The following is a 20,512-nucleotide window of genomic DNA, read 5'->3' as shown; positions in this document are numbered from 1 at the left end:
TCGCTGCAGGTGCTAGGGAAGCAAGCCTCCTTCAACTGGACAGGCTCCAATTCCCTCTTGTACTCATTTGAAAACCAAGTGGCTAAATGTCCAAATAAACACATTTAGGAGAAACGATTTGCTGGGCTCTGTTCGCACCTCCCTCCCACAGCTGGTGAGCTGTGTCCCCCCGGCTGGGAGTGGCCTGAGAGGTGTTGGGCTTCCTCCCAGTGTGGCAGGCTCCGGGACAGCCCTCCTGGGGCATGGAGTGGGCCAGACTATGGGGCTCACTCACTTGTGGTGGGCAGGGCCCCAGGAGCCCAGAAGGTGGCAGCCAGCCTGCTCCAGGTTCCAGTCGAACATCTCCAGCACTTTGTGGCACTCCCCTCTGGGCCGCAGACCCAGCCCGAAGAGCTGCTCCACCTGTGGGTAAGGGTGGCGCCATGGACACGCGGGCCCAGGGCACCGACTAGGGTGGGGAAGAGGAGAGTCGGAGCCGGGGGGGCGGGGGGCTGGGGCCAGCAGAACCAGGCTTCAGGGTCCCTGAAAGCCAGAGTGAGCAGGAGGTGGCGGTACCTTCAGATACTGGGCAGCCCTCTGCGCGCTCCAGCCGTGGCTCTGCAGGGCCGCCTGGCACTCCTCTGTGGTCACCCCATGCACCATGGCCTGCAGCTGGGCACACCCACCCCCGTCAGCACCACTAGGGTCCACCGCTCCAGGCCCCTTGGGCCCTGCCCCGCCTCGCCCACAGCCAGGCTGAGTGCTCACCATCTGGATCTTGTCTGCTGGCCGGCCCGGCTCTGTCCCGTCGCCAGGGCAGCCCCTCTGTGGCAGCCGAGCAGTGGCCCTCGGGGCTGGCGGCCGGGCCCCTGGGTTGCTGTTGTTGGTGGAGAAGTTGACCTTAGGGTCCAAGGCAGCCTGGGGCATCGGCCGCACGGTGGCCGTGGGGGCGGCGGGGGCCGGGGTGCTGGGTGGGGGCAGCAGCAGAGGCACAGGCAGGGGGGCCGGCTCCTCGGGGCTCTGGGCCTCACGCAGGAAGCGCTGGTAGCGCTCCAGGTAGGACGGTCGCTCGGGCAGCAAGTAATAGTGGGTGCTGCTGACCTTCTTGCCGTCCCGGACGATGGGCAGGATGCAGGGACCGGCCCGCGGGCCAGGCGCCTGGATCACCTGGGGGGTGGCGTACTTGGGGTCTGAGGCAAAGCTCTGGGTGGTGGGCATGGTCTTCCCAGGTGAGCTGGAGAGCCGGGGTGGCAGTGGGGAGCTGCCAGGTGGTACCAGGGGGCTGGGTGTCCTCGAGCCTTGAGGGGACAGGGGCTCCCGCGGAGGCACCCGGGGAGGGGAGGCAGGTCCAGGCCACCGACCGGTCTCCTCCTCGCCCGAGGGGGCTGGAGACAGCTGGACGTGTGGGCGCACGGGCCGAGGGGGGATGGGTACCCGAGGGGGCACCTGGGGCTTGTCGTCACCCCCCGGGCTGGGAGAGGGGGCCGGGGAGCCGGCCGGAACCTGCAGCTGCCTCATGCACTCCTGCTGCAGCGCCTGGAAGATCTGTGCGGTCTGCGCGGAGCTGGGCGGCTTGGCCCCCCCCTGAGGCGGGGGAAACAGGTTGTCCTCCAGGGGAGGGGGCTTGGCCCCACCCTGGGGCGGGGGGAACAGGCTGTCCTCCAGGGGAGGGGGCAGCCGCGCCTGTTCAGGCACAAAGGCGTAGTTGGTCTGGCCCCGGCTGGGCCCCGCAGGGACCCCGGCGCCCACCAGGGTGCTGTTGATGGAGCAGACCTCGAAGTCATCCTCATCCTGGGCCACGTCGTCATAGGCGGGCGGGGGCGGCAGCGGGCGTGCGTCCCAGTCCACCACGGGCGTGGGGTGCAGGGGCCGGGGCAGGGCCCGCGTGGGGCTCTCAGGTGGGGTCTCGTCCAGCAGGGAGCAGGCGTCCATGGCCAGCTGTGCCAGGGAGGGCGCGCAGGGCCGTAGGGCCGGGACCGCGGGCTCCTCACCGAAGTCGATGAGCGTGACCTCAGCCCCGCCGCCTCGGCCGGCCTTGGTGCCCGGCACCCGCGCTGAGGGCTTTGCCAGCCACAGCCCTCGGGGCAGGCCTGGCTTCCGCAGGCCCAGCCTCTTGAAGTCGCTGGACAGGGGGTCTTGGTCCTCGCTCACAGGGTCATAGGTTGGTTCTGCGATGGAAAGGGAGACCCCGACAGGAAGGCAATCAGGCAGGGTCAGGGGCACGAGGGGAGGTGGCACGTGGGAAAGAAAGCCGAGTGTCCCCCAGCAACCCTCCACTCCCAGTTCCCCCCCGAGGTCTGAGGTCAGCCAGCGGCAGCCAGGTTCTCAGCGCACCTCCGACCACTCGATCAGAAGGGCGGAACCTGCTCTGCCTGGCAGCCCCGTGTGGACCAGCGAGCCCCGCCTCCCTCCGTCTAAGCTGGAGCAAGCAACACTGGCTCCTGCCTGACACTGCCTCCATCAGCACCAGACCCTGCAGCCCTGCGCCTGCGCCCTGGCCGGTTAGTAAGCCCCCGTCACGGCACACCATTAGTGCGGGCACGGAGCCGCCTCCTGCCATCAGGGGCTATAGGAACCATTCTTGGAGAGGACAGCGCTCCTGACCAATGGCCATGAAGCCCAGACAGCGCCTGCAGGTCTGGGAGGCAGTGAGGCCGAGGCAGAAGCCAGGGCCACACTCATGCTCCAGAAGCCCAGGCTCCGGGGGGCAGGCTCGGGGAGGCAGGCATGCTAGGCCAGGGCAGCCACGGAAGCTCACAGCACACACCCACCTCCCCTCCGGCCCAGCCACCCGGGCTCTGTACCTTCCAGGAGAGGAGTGAGAGAGAGGGGGCGGGGGCGGGGGCCAAGGCATCGGAAGCAGCCCCACTTACTCTGAGTGAAGAAGGCAGGCTGAGGTGGGCGAGGTGGAGGCTCCCCTGCAAGAAAGGCCATGCGGACAGGGGGAGAGGGACGGAGCAGGACAAAGGACAAAGGAGGGAGACGGCCGGACGAGAGGGCAGTGTAGAGAGGGAGGGAGAGAAGTGAATGGGGGCGAGTGAATGTACAAGCCCCCAGCAAACGGGAGGCCGCAGGCGGCAGGATGAGGAACATGACGGTCCGGTATGACAGGCAGAGGACCGGGAGATGCAGGAGGCTCCAGGCGGAGCTGGAACCATGGGTAGTTTTGGCTTCTGGGACAGGAGAGCAGGATTAGGGGGAAGTGAGGAAAGCCAGGATCTGAGCTAGGCTGTGGAAGGAGGCAGGAGGGACGCCGGGGCGGACGGGCCTGCTGCAGACTCAGCCCAAGGAGGCCCACCTCGGCGGATACAGCTGCCTGTCTTCCACCCCACGCCCAGCCGGAGCCAGGGACCCCACTGTCCCCAGGGCCAGAACAGCAGGCTCAGGGTGGCCTTGAAGACAGTGCCCCTTCCTGAGCAGCCGATGAGTTAGGGACACCAGGGAGCAGAGGGGCTCTTACTTTTCACCCCTCCTAGATGCTGGGGGCGCCGGGAGGTGCTCAGTTCCACACTCAGCAGGTCGGGAGGGTCCATGGGGTTTCCCAGATACAGTCTGTGGGGGAGAGAGCCGGGTCAAGAGGGCAGGGGAAGCGTGTGGAGGGTGGCAGGATCTCATCAGAGCCCCTTCCTCTTGGGGGAAACCGGGTGTAGTCTTGGGTCTGCAGCACAGGTCTCCCACCTCCCAGTCCACAGATCGTGACCGCACATCTCAGCTGGGGGGTGTCTTGGAGAGAGGGCAGAGAAGGGACACCTGACCCCAGGATGGAAAGCATAGGACCTCAGGGGCTCCAACTACACCCTACACGGGCAGAGGTGGCCCTCCACAACCCCCCAGGCCCCCAGCCCACACCAGGCAGCCGCCAGAGGGCAGACACTCCTGTCCTGCAGGCCACGATGGGGGGCCTAAGAACAGGGCATCCCAGCTATGGTGCCCGGCCAGGGTGGGCAGGAGGCGGCACCCTTCTGCCACATGGCCAAGAGGTGCGGGAGAGGCTGGGCCACCTGTCCTGCTCCAGATCCACCCTCCACCCCTGCACCAACTGTCAGTATCTGAGACTTAGTCACTGGGGCTGATTAAAGCCCAGAGGAATGGGGCTGGGCTGGCCACGGCACGTCAGGAGTGGGGCAGAGGGCACCAGCCTCTCCTGGAGGTGTCTGCAATCTTTCACCCCAACTCTCAGGCCCTTGCCGGGTTCCTTTTAGGCAAAACACATGGGCTGAGCCCTGTGAGCTTGGGGTTCTGGTGTGTGGGGGCCCACTGTGTGGGGTTCTGGTATGTGGGGTTCTGCTGTGTGGGGTTCTGGTGTGTGGGGGCCCACTGTGTGGGGGCCCGCTGTGTGGGGGCCCGCTGTGTGGGGTTCTGCTGTGTGGCGTTCTGCTGTGTGGGGTTCTGGTATGTGGGGGCCCGCTGCGTGGGGGCCCGCTGTGTGGGGTTCTGCTGTGTGGGGTTCTGCTGTGTGGGGTTTTGCTGTGTGGGGCCCGGTGGGTGAAGGCCCCTGCTTTCCACGCCTTTCAGGGCAGACCAGAGTATCAGAAGTCAGCAGGAGAAGGGCTGCAGAGGCCAGGGGCCTGGAATCCCCCTGTGGCCAGCAGAGAGGCTTGGAGGCCTGGTGCAAGAAGCTTCTGGGGGCAGTGTGGCATCCCAGAAGTGACTGATTCTGTGTGTCCTTCCCAGATGCCCCTCGGTGGCCTTATCCTCTTACACAGGAGACAGGGCCCCTCCCAGGTATGGAGTGAGCTCCGTAGAGTACTGTGCGGTGGGGAGGCGGAGCTGCCACCTAACGTTCCCTCTGCAGTCCCCAAGGTCCCCAGTCCTGCTCTGGTTCTGGGAAGCAGGCTCACTCCCACGTGGACCTGCACACATGCCCAGGGCCTGAGCCAGCAGGTTCACGTCTCCAGGACTCTGGCACCACCAGCAGGAGAAGGAAAACCACTGCTCATGTGCAGGGGTCACAGAGTCACAGGGGGCCACAGGGGGGTCACGGGAGAAGCTCTCCTCAGCAGCTCCCCCCGGGTTCCTCCCAAGTCCATTTTCCTAAGGCCAGAGTACCAAGAGGGGTTACAGCTGTGGCTCCGGGCAGCTTTCCACCAAACAGGAGTCCATCCTCAGAAACTCCTGACCCTACTTGCATCTAGGGTGAGTGGGAAAGCTTCTCTCAGGACCCCTGCATCTGAGCAGCAAGTTCTAATTCAGAGTGCGTTTACAGCCTCCCCTCATTGTGGGGGGACCTCATTGTGGGGTGGACCTCATTGTGGGGGGACCTCATTGTGGGGTGGACCTCATTGTGGGGGGACCTCATTGTGGGGAGGACCTCATTGTGGAGTGGACCTCATTGTGGGGGGACCTCATTGTGGGGGGGACCTCATTGTGGGGAGGACCTCATTGTGGAGTGGACCTCATTGTGGGGGGACCTCATTGTGAGGGGGACCTCATTGTGGGGGGGACCTCATTGTGGGGGGACCTCATTGTGGGGGGAGCTCATTGTGAGGGGGACCTCATTGTGGGGGGAGCTCATTGTGGGGGGGACCTCATTGTGGAGTGGATCTCATTGTGGGGGGACCTCATTGTGGGGGGACCTCATTGTGGGGGGAGCTCATTGTGGGGGGAGCTCATTGTGAGGGGGACCTCATTGTGGGGAGAGCTCATTGTGGGGGGACTTCATTGTGGGGGGGACCTCATTGTGGGGAGGACCTCATTGTGGGGGGGACCTCATTGTGGGGGGACCTCATTCTGGGGAGGACCTCATTGTGAGGGGGACCTCATTGTGGGGAGGACCTCATTGTGGGGGGGACCTCATTGTGGGGAGGACCTCATTGTGGGGAGGACCTCATTGTGGGGGGACCCGTTTCACAGATGAAGTCAGTCTCAGAGTTAGGAGACCGGCCCCCTGAAGCCTGAAAACGGCAGGGACAGCATTCCCCTGGAGAACCCTCCCAGGCTGGGCTTCCGAGGGTTCCACAGCTTCCCGAGAATAAGGCCAGGGTGAGGAGGGGAGAGTGGCAGGTCAGGGGCTGAAGCCTGGGAGAAAGGGTGAAGAGCAGGTTCCGCCCACGCGTGCCATGCTGAGGGCCCTAGAGTCCCGAGCGGGGCCTGGTCTGCATCCATCCCCGCCCGGTACTCACTCGTCAATCCTGTCCGGGAAGCCCCAGCAGTGGCGGGGGTCACTGTCGCCATGCCCCGTGTGGATGAAGCTGTTCTGCAGGGGCTGGCTGATGTCCTGGGCCGACAGGCCGGCCACGGAGGTCACCACGTTGCGAGGGAAGGGCCCCACACACAGCGTCCGCGTGTTCTGGCCACGCCACCAGTAGTTCTCGGCCCTGCGTGACAGAGATGGCACGGTGAACGCCAGGCGTGGTGGGGCAGCCCGGCACGGAGACCCTCCTCACACCCTGGCCACTGTGGCAGAACGGGGATGGAGCTCAGGCCTCAGGACCAGGCTGTCTGCCACGGGCCCTCCTCCCCAACAGCCCCCGTGACCCACCACGCCCCGTACAGGCCTGTTTGCACACGGCCTTACCCGCAACTCCCTAGTGGGTCAGGCAGCTTTCCCTATGGTTTGCAAATAAGGAGGCACGCTGGAGGCGCGCTGCTGCAGCAGGCAACATGACCTGTCTACAGTTACCAGAAAGGTCCTGGCAGACCTGGGACCCAATCCCAGCTTTCAGGTCTGGGGGCAGCGCCCCGCCCACACCTCCCCCTTACCCCCCAGTCCCCTGGCAAGGCCAGGGCCCCAGTCCTCTTCTGGTCACTTGATTTCACTCCTCGGCTGGGTTCCAGGAATTCTGAGGTGCGGGGGTGCCAGGGGACACCGAGGGCCCCGCACTAGGCTGGGGGCCAGGCCTCCAACTACAACCTGCCTCCTGCATGCAGACCCGTGAGTCTAGGGGCAACTCAGGCCTTCTCTCCACCACTTCACATGCTTCCGGCGCTTTCTACCACTCCTGGAAGGCCTGCGGGAGCCTCCCCGTCTCCTCAGGAGGGGCTCTACTTGTGTCCAAAAGGGAACTCAGCACTCCTACAGTGACCAGACAGCAGGGCTGCCAGTCCCCCTCTGACCTCAGACACGAAACCTCTGCCGACGCGGCCTAAGCCGGAGCCTGGGCAGGCCAGGAAGCACACGGCTCCCCCAGACACTCGTGACTCCCCAAGACTCTCACAGGCTGTGAGGCTCCCACGTCTGCTGCTGGACTTGCTCATACGTGATGTCGTGGGCAGAGTCTGAGCAGGTGGGGGCGGTGACAGTCCCGTGGGCAGAGTCTGGGCAGGTGGGGGCGGTGACAGTCCCGTGGGCAGAGTCTGGGCAGGTGGGGGCGGTGACAGTCCCGTGGGCAGAGTCTGAGCAGGTGGGGGCGGTGACAGTCCCGTGGGCAGAGTCTGAGCAGGTGGGGGCGGTGACAGCCCTGAGCTGCTGGGGTGGACACATGTGGCAGCACACCGCACGCCCTCCCCACCACCCCCGCTTCACCCGTCCCAGGGCCAAAGCGTGAAGAAGGGCTCCTCTGAAACGCAGCCAGGCCGGGGAGAGAGGATAAAGGAGGCGGCGACGCCTGGGCACCCAGACCCACAGCCTTGTGAGGTGACGAGGCCTGGCTGGAGCGGGGTGACTCCGGAACAGCCCAACCCAGAGACCAAAGTCAAACCCAAGAGCACCATGGTCCGCGGGGAGGCGGGGGGCGCGGGGAGGCGGGGGGCGCGGGGAGGCGGGGGCACGGGGAGGTGGGGGGTGCGGGGAGGCGGGAGGTGCGGGGAGACGGGGCTGTGCTCCCCCTGCTCAGCCTTCTCATACACAGGGCCACTGGCCCGGCCCCAACACACAGCCACCCTGTGATTCCCACCCTGCCTGCAGGGCGGAAAGGAAGGAGAGAGGACAATACCCCAAGAAGGGCCGAGTCTCATCCGAAAACAGCAGGGCCACTCAAAGGAGCAGAGCCACCGCCCCCGGCACACACACAGCCTCCCGCGGCGGCCCGTAGAGGAGGAACCCCGGCACAGGCTGGGCTGCGGCTCTCCCGCTACACCCACGGCCTCCCTGGTGGCTGCCTCGGGCTGGACGCTGGACTCTGTTCTCTGCACCTCTTCAGAGGAACTAAGTAACCGGGTGAGAATGCAGCTGAGGCGGAGACTTGCTCAGAGCAGCGTGACTCGTGCGCAAGGCAGGTCACTCCGTCTGGCCTTTCCCTTCCGCCCACGCTGCCCAGCTCCTGGCACAGAAGCCTCCTTTGGGACCCACTTCTGAGAGGGAAAGGAGACACCAAGCCCACCTCCCTTAGTGCAGGTATGGCCGAGGCAAGAGCCCCCATGGCTGCTGGGAGTCCCGACACCACTCCAGAGAACATGCTTGCTCCTGGGGGGAGGAGAGTAAGAGTGCGGAGGACGTGTGCAAGAAACTCCCCCTCGGATGGCGCCCAAGCACACCCCAAGGCAGCTTCATGCCGAGGCTCCAGTGGAACTTCCAAGAGGACCCGTGTCCCTTCTCACGGCCCACACGCACCCGTGTGAGGCTCAGTGTGGCCAAGGCACCAGCAGCCCAGAGGGGACTGAGGCCAGCCCTTCCCACCAGGCCCCCCCTGTCCGCACCGTCTCTCTCCCACCACGAACAGGCCGGAGTCCCCGTGGCCATGGGAGGGCCAGGGCTGCCACCCGGCCGTGACTGAAGCAGGGGCGGATGAGCAGGAAAAGGGCCCAACACCCCCACGCATGAACCTTCACCTCCTGCTGCCCCCCGGCCTCTGGTCAGCGTCTCTGGGGTAGACAAGATGGAAAACAGAGGCCGGCGCTGAGAACTGCCTAAGGCTGCCCCAGCTCTGGAAATCTCAGCACTGAGTTCCCATCTGGGCCAAAGGTAGTCCAGAAATGTCTCAACCAATGCCGGACATTCTGTTCAAAACGCCCGCCCACTCTTCTCCCTGGGGGTCCCAGGTGCCCAGGCCTGGAGGGATAACCCAGATGCCTGGCTCCCACCCACCACAGGAAGCCGAGGCTCCAGGGCCAGCCAGGCCAAGGACCCGCAATGGATTCCAACACCCGCTCTGTATGTGGAACAAAAGTGCTGCCAGCCACCCCTTCCTCCAAACAAGCCCCTGGGAAAGAACAGTCATCATTTGTATCTCCAAATCTAGACAGAGCACAAAACATCTAGGTGTCTCCCCTGTGCCCACGGCCTGGTACCCTGAGAAGGACTGAACTTAGACTGAATCAGAGCTGCGGCAGGCGGCCTCCCAGACTCCGCACCAGGAAACAGATACTGGACACAGCTTCGAAAGCAGGAAGCCACGGCGAAGAGAAGGCCAGGCTAGGAGGGAGCTCCAAACACAGACCCACAGATGCACACCCAGGCCCAAAGACACACACAGAGCCATCACCCGGAGACATGGAGACGGAGGCAGCCAAACAAACACGGAGATATTCAGGGACTGAGAAAACAAGGGGCAGAGTCAAGCTCTGCCACCACCGAAACCCAGGCCCGCTCCCAAGCCTCACCGGCTGTCATGGCCTCCTGCCCCTCACTTCCCACCTCCTGAGCAGCTCCAAGCATGGAGGGCAGGTGCTGTGGTCCAAGCCAGGGCTGGTGGCCCGGGGGAAGGGGCCCCCAGAGCCCCACCAGCAGCAGCCACAGGGAACCAGTGGCTGGGGCCAACGGGAGCCTTCGACGGAAGGGCGGGGCAGGGCGTACCCACAACCCTCCCAGGAGCAGCCGCTCCCGGCCCCTCCTGCTGCCCATGTTGCCCCGGCGGTGACCTAAAGCACCAGCTCCAGAGACACACGCCCCAAACATAGGCCACTCTGAGTCACCCCTGGGGACACTGGCAGGCACACAGGCTCCTGCTGAGAGCAAGGGAAGCGGGTGGTAAAGATCTGGGGCTCCAGCAGCAGCACAAGAGGGGCCAGACCCACGGCCCTCCAGCTCGTGGAGGTGGACGTGGTCGTGCGGCTGGACTTCAGGCTGGAGGCCCTGCCAGGTACCTCCAGGGGACCCCCACCCTTAATCTTCCTATTTCCACAACACTCCCCGGAGCGCCACGCTTGCAATCCCATCCCTGGCCCCTCAGCTCCAAACCTGCAGACTATGTGCCTCCTGTCCCCAGGCCTCTCTTTCTAGAACCTTCTGCTTTCTTCCCCAGCATAACACCCCTAACCACAGGCCCTGCAGTCTCAATATGTCATTCCTATTCCCAGACCCTGGGCCCAAGGGTGAGAGAGCCAGGCCTGGGAAGACCCGGGGTGTCGGGGCCACAGCGGCGCAGGTCACACTCCACATAGCCCCGCCAGGTCTCCTCCACCCACCCCCAAGAGGCACAGGATTGCACCGAAGGCCGCAGACCCCAAAGGCTGCAGTGCAGGTGGAAGAGGCTCCCAGCGAAGCAGCCCCAGCCCCATCCTTGCCTGGCCTGAGTCACAGGAGCTGGGAGCACAAGGAATTTCCTCCACTTCACTCTTCTTCCTGGTCCTCAATACTCCCCCCTGCCTCAAAGGTACCTGAAACCTGCCCTGCCCCAACCAGTTCCTCAGACAGCCTGGGGATCAGCTAGCAGAAGGCAGGGCCAGCAGTGGGTGGGGCCTCAGGGCAGGTGCTAGAACTGCAGGGGCTCAGGTGGAAGACAGGGACTCCAGAGAGGCTGTGGGAGGAGAGTTAGGTATAGAGAGGGTCCCCCCAAGGGGAGATTGGAAGAGAGGACCAGAGGCTGGAGGCAGGCCTGGGAGGGGGGTGGTGGGCTCAGCAGGAAGGATGGAAAGCTGGCAAGAGGGCAGGCTGGGCTGCTTCAGCTACTGAAAGGCACCCAGGCAGATGGTTGAGTCCCTGTGCCAGGAAGAAGCAGGGAGAGAACAGGGAGGAGCAGAGGAGGAAGCAGGGAGAGAAGCGGGGAGGAGCAGAGGAGGAAGCAGGGAGAGAAGCAGGGAGGAGCAGAGGAGGAAGCAGGGAGAGAAGCGGGGAGGAGCAGAGGAGGAAGCAGGGAGAGAAGCGGGGAGGAGCAGAGGAGGAAGCAGGGAGAGAAGCGGGGAGGAGCAGAGGAGGAAGCAGGGAGAGAAGCGGGGAGGAGCAGAGGAGGAAGGAAACACGGGAATCCAGAACCCTGCTGCCACCGAGGCCAGGCCAGGCCACTCCCTACCCCTCCAGGAAGACAGCCCGGCCCAACTACACAGCCAGGGCTGCAGTGCAGTGGGAAAGGGTGGTGGAGGGAAGCTGGGCAGGGAAAGGCACTAGGGAGACGGAGGCAGGCCTGTCCTCCCCTCACACTGCAGGGTTCAGGCCCGACTGCCAGCCTGTGTGTGGCCAAGGGAATCTTAGAGGCCAAAGAGATCTGTCCACAGGCCCCTCCGACCTGTGCCCTTCAAGGGATCCCAGGGCGGGGCCCAGCCCTGCACTCCCTACCTTCCCTCGATGACGGTGATGACATCATTCATCTGGATGTGCAGCTTGTCCGGTTCCTCAAAGTCCTGAAGAGCCCGCATGTCCGTGGGCTGGGCCTGGGGGAAGAGAAAGGTCATTGCCAACTCTGGGACTGACGCCTGGGTAGCCCCTCAGCTTGGACACCCCAGCTCTCCTGGGCTGACCTGTCCCTCACCTCCAGCAGGAAGTCCCGCAGGGCCACAAACGTGGGTCTGTCCTCTGGCTTGTGAGCCCAGCACTGGACCATGACGTTGTAGATGTCCTGGGGACAGTCCTCAGGCCGGGGCAGCCGCTCCCCCTCCTTGTCGATCTTATGCAGGATCTGAAGGTGAGGAGGTGCAGAGTTTGAGGACAAACAGAGCACTCAGCCTTTCACTTCCCGCCTTCCCTCCAGCCCATCCACAGCTGCAGCGGCTGCTGCCATGCCTGGCCTCCAAAGAAGGGATCTGCCTGCCTGGGAGGGGCCGCCTCCAGAGCCCCAGACCCTTCTTCCCAGGCCTGGGGCCTCGGAACAATTGGATGTGGTAAGGGCTAGAGAAGGAGGGCAGGCCCCAGCTTTTCCCTCCCCGTCTCTGCTGGGCTCTCCCTGAGGCCATACAGATATGGGGCGTGAGAGGGGATACGGGACGTGGGAGGAGGGAGTCCATGGGTGAGAGGCAGTTCCAGTGGGGCCAGGCTGCAGGCTGGGAATGGAATTTACCCCACCAGCCCTATGGGGTCCCGTCTCCCAGCCCTCACCTGACTGCCATTGAGGCCGATCCAGGGCTCCTGACCGTAGGTGAACATTTCCCACAGTGTCACCCCAAACATCCAGGTGTCGCTGGCATGGGAGAAGGTGCGTGTCTTCAGGCTCTCGGGGGCACACCTGGCAGAGGCAGGGGTCAAAGAGAAGCCCTCTCAAACACCCTACCCGCGTCTGCCCTGGGGACTTAAAACACTCATTCTGCAAACACTTGTTGTGACCCCCTGTGCCAGGTTCAACAGTGGGTCTCAGGGGCGCCGTGTGAAGCGGGCAGGACTCCTTGACGACACGGTGCACAGACTTGGGGAAATCGTCTAAGCCTCTTATTCACATGCAGCCTGGCGGGGGAAGAGGAGGGGAAGTTTCCCAGCCAGAGAAGCACGGACAGGAAGGAGGTCAGAGGCTCTGGGACGGGGCAGGGAGAGAAGATCACAGGCTGTTTTCTGACTGTGGTGGGAGGATGACAGTTCCCAGATTTGGGGCGGGATCCTGGGATTTGGGTCCTTCGGCAGGAAGGAGTGGGTGGGAAATTCGGATAGGGCCTGGGGAAGAAACAAAATGGGTAGAAACAGTCATACTGGCTTCACCCAAATACACCCATTCGTTCTGGGCACCCCCAGGTGAGGGGGAAGTGCCACTGCGGTGAGGTCAGAAAGGACATCCCGGCATGGACTGAGGTGCAGAGAGGAGGGTGGCACCCAGACAGGGAACCAGAGCGAGCCCTGCCCCTCAAAGGGGATGGGGCCAGGAAAGTCACTCGAGATCTCTAAGGCTCATTCATTATCCTCATCGGTGAAATGAGAACAATAACCCACCAACTTAATCGTGTTGTTTAAAGGCAACTGTACTAATACCTTACCATGCAAATCAGGATGCCTGAATACAAAAGAGGCTGCTATAAGTCACTCCAGGACAACAGGCATAATCTAAGACCCGTGCTCGCCCTGGGTGTAAAGCCAGCTGCTCCTTAAGATGACCATGCGTCCTGGATCATAAGGTTGCCCACAGCCACCGCTCGGGAAAGCAGAACTGGAACCCTTCCCGCCTTAAAGCAGGCAGATCACACACCTTTGGGTGCCTCTGGCACCAGAGGACCACAATGGTGTGAGCTGAGGATAAGCCCACACAGAGGCCAGGGCAGGGCCAAATACCACCCCCAGTGCACAGGTAAGCAGCCCTGGCCCATCAACAAAGCCTGCTATGACCTGGGCCTGTCTACCACCAGCTCTACCTAGAACATGCTTACCAATGAGTCTTTCCCTGGCAAACTTCCCTGACATTTCAGGAAACCCTTGAATACCCCTCCACAGCAATGCCCCTTGGAGAGGATACAGCATCTATCCCTGAAACACCGCCCCCCCCAGCAATGTCCCTTGGAGAGGACACAGCATCTATCCCTGAAGCACCCCCCTCAGCAATGCCCCTTGGAGAGGACACAGCATCTATCCCTGAAGCACCCCCTCCAGCAATGCCCCTGGGAGAGGACACAGCATCTATCCCTGTAACACCCCCCCAGCAATGCCCCTTGGAGAGGATACAGCATCTATCCCTGTGATTTCCAGTACCCAGACCCTGGCACGTGGGCCCTCAGGAATTCCTAGATGGATGGTGAGTGAATGGGTGCAAAGGAGGGCACCCCAGGCTTAGAACAGACAAGGGCAGGCCCAAACAAAACCAGGGGCTGTGGTGGGTCAAGAAAGCCCCAGAAGCTTTGAGGCCTGGGTCTGCAGGGACTCTGTGAGCTGGCAGCACCTGCCCCTCACCAGGCAAAGGGCACCTTGCGATGTTCCTGCATGACGTAATGGTCGTCGTTCTGAGGTAGTGCTCGCATCAGCCCAAAGTCCCCGATCTTGACCAGGTCACGGGTAGCCAACAGCAGATTGCGGGCAGCCAGGTCACGGTGAATAAAGCGCTTGGACTCCAGGTAGCCCATGCCCTCAGCCACCTGCACAGCGTAGCGGCTCAGAGTCCCCAGGAGGAAGTGGCCCTGGTGCTTACGTAGCCGGTCCAACAACGATCCCAGAGGTGCCAGCTCTGTCACCTGAGGCCACAGAGGAGGCAGGAGGAATGAGCTGGAGGACCCTGCCCCTTCTCAGCAGCCCACGCTGGGCCCCCAGCCCCCTTCCTGAAGGCTTTCCAGAGCCAGGCTGCATGCTCCTTCCTGGCCTGCTGCCTGGGGACCTCTAGGAGTCCTGCAGTTTCTGAGGCCTCTCCCTCGAGGCAATTTGGGAAACTGATGCCTAGAGAGAAGGAGCCCAAAGAGGCAGTGGCTAGAAATTCCAAAACTCAGCCGGGTGCGGTGGCTCACACCTGTAATCCCAGCACTTTGGGAGGCCGAGGCAGGTGGATCATTTGAGGTCAGGAGTCTGAGACCAGCCTGGCCAACATGGTGAAACCCCCATCTCTACTAAAAATACAAAAATTAGCCAGGCGTGGTCAAAAATTAGCCAGGCGTGGTAGCGCACGGCTGTAATCCCAGCTACTTGGAAGCCTGAGGCAGGAAAATCGCGTGAACCCAGGAGGCCGAGGTTGCAGTGAGCCGAGATTGCGCCACTGCACTCCAGTCTGGGCGACAAAGTGAGACTCTGTCTCAAAATAAATAAATAAATAAATAAATAAATAAGTAAATTAATTCCCCAAATTAAACTCAGTGGCCAGCCCCTCCCATGGGAGTAACTCTCTGACACTGAGCACCAGCAAAATCCAGAGACAGACCCGGACCGGACTGCAGCAGACACAGCCCGTACCAGGCTGGGCCCCTGTGGACCCCTTTACTCCATCAGGTTGGGGGACCAAAGTAGGACCTAGGGCGCCTCTGACCTTAGGATGGAGAGAGTAACCGAACCACACGTCTGGGACCAGAGCCCTCTCCCTGCCCGCCCCCTCCTGCCCGCAGCACTCACCATCTTCATGGGCGGCGTGAGCACCACCCCGTAGAGGCGGATGAGGTTGCGGTGGTCAAGCGAGTGCATGGCATTGACCTCCCGGATGAAGTCATCCATGGCTTCCGGCTGGCTCAGGACATCAGGCTTCAGGCACTTCACAGCCACACTCACCTGCCCACGGCGGGATTCGCAAGGACTCAGGACTTGCCAGGTCCCGGACACGCGGAGCCAACCTGCTCCACCCTCCAGCTGGGCTCAACGATCCCTGCCTCCGAGCTCCTCATCTGGGTGGGGAAGCATGTCCCCAGGGCCTGGGCTTACGTGCTCTGCCTGAGGCCTGGCTGGAGAAGAGCAGACGGCTGGCCCTCAGGAGCCATCCCTCCCCTTCCTGGGGGAATGCGGGCTTAAATACCAACCAAAAAGTAAGAGATAACCAGTATGATGACAGAATATTCAAATGGTCTAAAATGGAATTTTCTTTTTTTTTTTTTTTTTTTGAGACAGAGTCTCGCTCTTGTCACCCAGGCTGGAGTGCAGTGACGTGATCTCAGCTCACTGCAACCTCTGCCTCCCGGGTTCAAGTGATTCTCCTGCCTCAGCCTCCTGAGTAGCTGGGATTACAGGCAGGCGCCACCACGCCCGGCTAATTTTGTATTTTTAGTAGAGATGGGGTTTCTCCATATTGCGCAGGCTGGTCATAAAATGGAATATTAAAAGGTGTTTAGCTGTAAAAGAAAAATGCTTTAAATGTAATGCCAAAAACAAATGTGCGGAGCTAGAAGTCGGCACAGCGGCTTCCCCGGGAGGAGGACGCGCTGAGTGACAGCAGCTTCCCCGGGAGGAGGACACGCTGAGTGACAGCGGCTTCCCCGGGAGAAGGACGCACTGAGTGGACGGAGCATGAGGAGCCCTCTGAGGTGCTGGGAATGCACCGCATGTGATCTGGGCAGTAAGGACATGGCTCCTGCATAGGAAACAGTCACACCAGAACTGTATGCTGTGGTGCACACGTTATCCCTGAGGGGAAAATGTTAAATGCAGTGTCGAGAAGAAAGAACAAGATTTTAAAAGCTGTATCCAGAATTTGTATCTTAACTAAATCCAACAAAATATCTAAAGTGGGAGGAAGAGGCAGAAATGCCAACTCAGCTTCCTCTGAGTGGTGGGATTACAGGCAATGTCTTTTTTCTTGTTTTTCAAATACTTTCCAAACTTTTATAATAAGTAAATTATTTTTATAGTTGAAATAATAAATGTGCTTAGTTAAACCTGAGCATGGGCTGGGCGTCGTGGCTCACACCTGTAATCCTAGCACTTTGGGAGGCTGAGGTGGGCAGATCACTTGAGGTCAGGAGTTCGAGACCAGCCTGGCCAACATGGTGAAACTCCATCTCTACTAAAAAGACAAAAACCAGCCAAGCGTGGTGGCGCACACCTGTAATCCCAGCTACTCAGGAGGCTGAGGCAGGAGGATCACTTGAACCCAGAAAGTGGAGGCTGCAGGGAGCCAAGATCATGCCTATTGCACTCCAGCCTGGGCGACAGACAGAGCGAGACTCCGTCTCAAAAAAATAAATAAATAAAACCCCAACATTCCTGAGCATGGACTCTGGGATGAGACACACTGTGACGCGTCCCCAGTCCCATCCACATCCTGGTTGGGGGCAGAACAGCCACTACCAGCCCCGGGTCCTGTGCGTCTGCTGAGCTGGCAGGACACAGAGCGCTCACCGTCTTCCCTGAGGGCGCGTCCCACTCGCCCCTGCGCACCACGCCGAAGGAGCCATCGCCCAGCTTCTCCAGGAGGTGCAGGTCCTTCTCCCCAATGAGGCAGGTGAGGCTCTGCAGGGCCCCCTCCCCTGCTGGGCCAGGGGCTGGCGAGGTCTTCCGGAAGGTGCTCTGAGAGTGATGAGGGGGGAACTCAGCCTCCAGTCGCTTTCCACTGAACACCTGTTTGAAGGCAGCCGGGGGCCAGATGGAATCCAACACCCCAGGGTCAGTCCCTCAGTCCCACCCTGCTGGGTCCACCTGGTGATCCCTGGCTTCGGCTTCCAGACAGGTCCTGGCTTTGCCAAACTGCCAGTGGGGCAGCGGCTGGAGGCCCACACTCCGTCCAGGGCACACCCCCAAATACGAACCCAAAGGCTGACGCTGGCCTCAAGGAGGGTACCAGAAAAAGACCGACAGGCATGCAGCCTGTGGCTGAGCAGCCCCACACCCAGCTGTGCGGACAGGGAGGGCACCGCCCAGCCAAGGTCCGAGTCTCCTCCCAGTCCTGCCCTGCCCTCCCTTCCTGCACCCGCCGCCCTGCAGACTCCAGCCCTAACCCGGGTCCATGGCGCGGGAGCCGCAGGGGCCCTCCACAAACACCTCCTTGTCCATTTTTAGCCCTGGCCCCTTCTCTGGCCTGACCATTTGGTGCTGTCTGTCTCCACCCTCACCAGGGAGTCGGCTGCCCTTCATCCTGCCCAGGGGAGAGGATAATTTTAGTCTGAGGTTGAACCGTGAGTGTGTGTGTGGTTCAGATGAAGCTAGTCCTTGCTGGGGAGGGGCCTGGGAAGATAGCTGGGTCTCTGGAGGGGCGCCTAGAGCTGAGGGCTGAGACAGAAGGAAGAGTGGAGGAGACTCGGAGGCCAGGGTAGACAGGGAGGGGGCCGAAGGTCAAGGGACAGAAGAAAGGAGACCATGAGGGTCAACGCTGGCCGCATCAGTCTGACTTGGCGGCCTCCACTAAGGCACCCACAGCCTTGGTTCCAGCTGCAGATTCTTGCCAGTTTGGGTCTCACGCCCCCAAAGCTGGTGGATCCTGATGCGTCCAGGCCAGGGTGCCTCTAATCTGAGGGCTTCTTCTGGCCTCTGCCCTGTGCTTCCTTCCAGTAACTAGAATTCCTTATGTTTGCAAGCAATGTTCGGGTTACAAGACCCTCCACAGCCATTATCTCCGGTGCCTCCTACAGCCCTGGGAGGTGAGCTGGGCAGTGGGGCCCGGCATCATTTCACTGAAGACACAACAAAAATCTGGAGGCCACTGACTGCCCAGGGACCTATCAAGAGCCAGTGGCAGATCCAAGACCCCTAAATCTCAGCACCCCTAAATCTCGGCAAACCACGCTGCTCTCTTCTCCTGCCTCCACCATCCCGACACTACTCATCCTTCCCTAAAACCCGGGCAAAGGACCAGGACAGTGTTCCCAGAAAAAGCCACAGGATCCCAAGAGACAGCCCCTTTGCCGGATTGCAGCCAGGAAAATCTCTGCTGCCCAATCCCACTCCAGCTGTTCGGCCCTGCCCACCCCCCAACCCAGCCCTGAGGCCAGAAGCGGGGAGGAAAGGCCAGGGCTGGCTCACTTCCTCTCTCATTGTCTTCCAGACAATGGGCAAAGTTCCACTGAGTCAGACCAGGGACTCACTACACCACAGACCCAAATTAGGACAAGGTGTGGGGAGAGGTGGGGACAGGCTGTGGGGAAGGAAGCTGTCAGCAGGGACAGACGACCAGAGAAACCCAGAGATTAGAGAGGGCCGGGGAGGAGGGAAGACAAGCAAAGATGTTCTGGGTCCAGACGGGTCCCTCACCCCACGCTGGACACTGGCCTCAACGCTCAGACACAGCTGGGCTCAGTGAAGGCACACTTGTCAATGAGCTCCTGTTCCAGGCGTGCCGAGGGGCTGTGAAGGCCTCACCCACACAGGCTGCTAGCATGTCCATATCTGGCGGAGACAGACACTTAGCCCGGCAGCTCTACAAGTGCGCTGCCCGATAAGACCCTGGATGCGGGGGTCCTGTACAAAGTGCCGTTGGAACGGCGAGATTTGACCTGCCGGGGAGTTGGGGAAGGTTCCCAGGACCGGAAGCAGAGGGGGGCGTTCGAGCCTGCCACCCTCCCACCTCCTCACCCACCTTACTCATCCAGGACTTGCGTTTGCACAAGGCCTTCCTCCTCTTCACAGCCTCCCACAGCCGCCGCTGGCCTGCAGGGAGGGTGGGGAACCCCGTGCTGTGAAGGCCGCCGTAGCCCCTGAGAGAGGCTGCTGCCTGTGGTCCCCTCGGGGGTGCGTCTGCCACTAGACACCACCCGGCACAGTGATACCAGGGAAGTCAACCCCAGCTAACCCAGAGCCTCAACTGACCAGAGGTCTCTGCACTCCACTTCCTGGCACTGGCTCTCCAACTGGGTGAAGGTGTTTAACCAAAAACTTGAAGCCATGGGCTTCTCCCAGGTCTCAGGAAAAATCAAGGCAATGAACAGAATTTTCTCAGTGTTGAGGTTTTTTTCCCTCCGTAAAATCTTCTTATGCTACTAGCATCGGACACCAACTATCTAGGCCTAAAGTAGCACAAGTCAATGTCTAACTTAGCACATTACTACCTATTTAGCTATTGTAACAAAGTCAGTGTCTAACTTAACACATTATTACCTAGTTGGCTATTTTAACTTGAAAGCCCTAATACGTTTCTAATGTTTTATGAAGAACATCATGAGTTTTAGATGCTACAACCCCCACTTTTAGGAAAAATATGAAGATAAGCGTTGAACTCAAATCAGAGCAAACCTGTGTGTGTGCGTGCGTGTGTGCACATGCGTGTGCGCACGTGTGCGTCTGCGCGTGCGTGCATATGCGTGTGCGTGCATGTATGCCTGTGTGTGCGCGTGTGCACACATGTGCGTGCATGTGTGCGTGTCTGTGCGCAGGCGTGTGGGTGCATGTGTCCGTGTGCATGTGCACCTGCGTGTATGCCTGTGCGTGTGCATGCGTGTGCAGGTGCGCCTGCGTGTATGCGTGTGCGTGTATACCTGTGCATGTGCATGCGTGTGCGCATGTGAGACAGCGAGAAAGAGAGCGCGGGCGCAAATCAGCAAACCATCTGAGAGTGAGCATTCTCCCTACAGATCTCTGGACATGGACCCCCCAGTATTCAGAATGACGAGAACAGACTCAATTTGATGCTTATGAAGGAGGGGCAATGCAGTACACTCTACGTGAGAACAGAATGGGGCATGGAGTGACTCCTGTGTAGCCGGCTTTAGGGAAGGCCTCACTCTCCTCAAACTCCAATTCACCTTTACAACTGCCAACTGTTCTCATCACACATCAGCACCTACTGATGTCCCTCCTGCTCCCTCAGGGCTCTGGGACAGACAGAGTTCTCAGCCTGCTCCACCTCAGGGCTCTGGGACACAGAGAGTTCTCAGCTGCCCCCCGTGCACTGAGTGGTCCTGAGGACAGAGGATGGAAAGGTTCAGGGGTGAGACAAGCCAACATCCCACCTACCAGGCCGGCCCATGCCGATCTTCTCCAGGTCCTCATTCTTGACGTACTCAAAGTGGGACAGGCGGGTGACATTGAGGTCGTCTCGGAGCCGCAGGAAGTACTGTTGCAGCTGCACCTCGGACAGCAGCTCCAGCAGCCAGCCCGTGCCCTCCTCTGGCTGCATGCTGCCGCCTCCCAGCCTCTGTGGGGAGGGAGGAGTGGCTCAGGGACAAGGGTTGTGGGGGGACAACAGGGGCCTGCCCG

At 61.2% G+C, this 20,512-nt stretch overlaps 1 protein-coding gene across 50 annotated transcripts in view; it reads right to left on the bottom strand.

The window, feature by feature from the left end:
* The window catches only part of TNK2 (tyrosine kinase non receptor 2), a 119,927-nt gene that overhangs the window by 31,579 nt on the left and 67,836 nt on the right, over positions 1 to 20,512 (bottom strand). For 22 of the 50 annotated variants that reach the window (XR_010116721.1, XM_063622079.1, XM_063622078.1 and 19 more), the window contains exons 2-15: positions 20,270 to 20,450; positions 18,897 to 18,967; positions 16,727 to 16,945; positions 15,014 to 15,166; positions 13,874 to 14,151; positions 12,107 to 12,233; positions 11,544 to 11,690; positions 11,351 to 11,445; positions 6,102 to 6,296; positions 3,440 to 3,531; positions 2,853 to 2,897; positions 748 to 2,147; positions 556 to 651; positions 275 to 402 (exon numbers count right to left, since the gene is read on the bottom strand). Coding sequence is in view for 49 of the 50 variants with exons in the window: in XM_063622066.1 (XP_063478136.1) it covers positions 275 to 402; positions 556 to 651; positions 748 to 2,147; positions 2,853 to 2,897; positions 3,440 to 3,531; positions 6,102 to 6,296; positions 11,351 to 11,445; positions 11,544 to 11,690; positions 12,107 to 12,233; positions 13,874 to 14,151; positions 15,014 to 15,166; positions 16,727 to 16,945; positions 18,897 to 18,967; positions 20,270 to 20,450 (3,227 nt within the window). In the remaining variant the exon portion in view is untranslated. Of the gene's footprint in view, positions 1 to 270; positions 523 to 555; positions 652 to 747; positions 2,148 to 2,852; positions 2,898 to 3,439; positions 3,532 to 6,101; positions 6,297 to 11,350; positions 11,446 to 11,543; positions 11,691 to 12,106; positions 12,234 to 13,873; positions 14,152 to 15,013; positions 15,167 to 16,726; positions 16,946 to 18,896; positions 18,968 to 20,269; positions 20,451 to 20,512 lie in introns of those variants that run through there. The other 28 variants (XM_063622111.1, XM_063622073.1, XM_063622068.1 and 25 more) reach the window with 14 other exon arrangements.

This window comes from Symphalangus syndactylus, chromosome 17 (assembly GCF_028878055.3).
Source record: "Symphalangus syndactylus isolate Jambi chromosome 17, NHGRI_mSymSyn1-v2.1_pri, whole genome shotgun sequence".
Classification (NCBI taxonomy): Eukaryota; Metazoa; Chordata; class Mammalia; order Primates; family Hylobatidae; genus Symphalangus; species Symphalangus syndactylus.
This window is presented reverse-complemented; position numbering and strand designations above follow the sequence as displayed.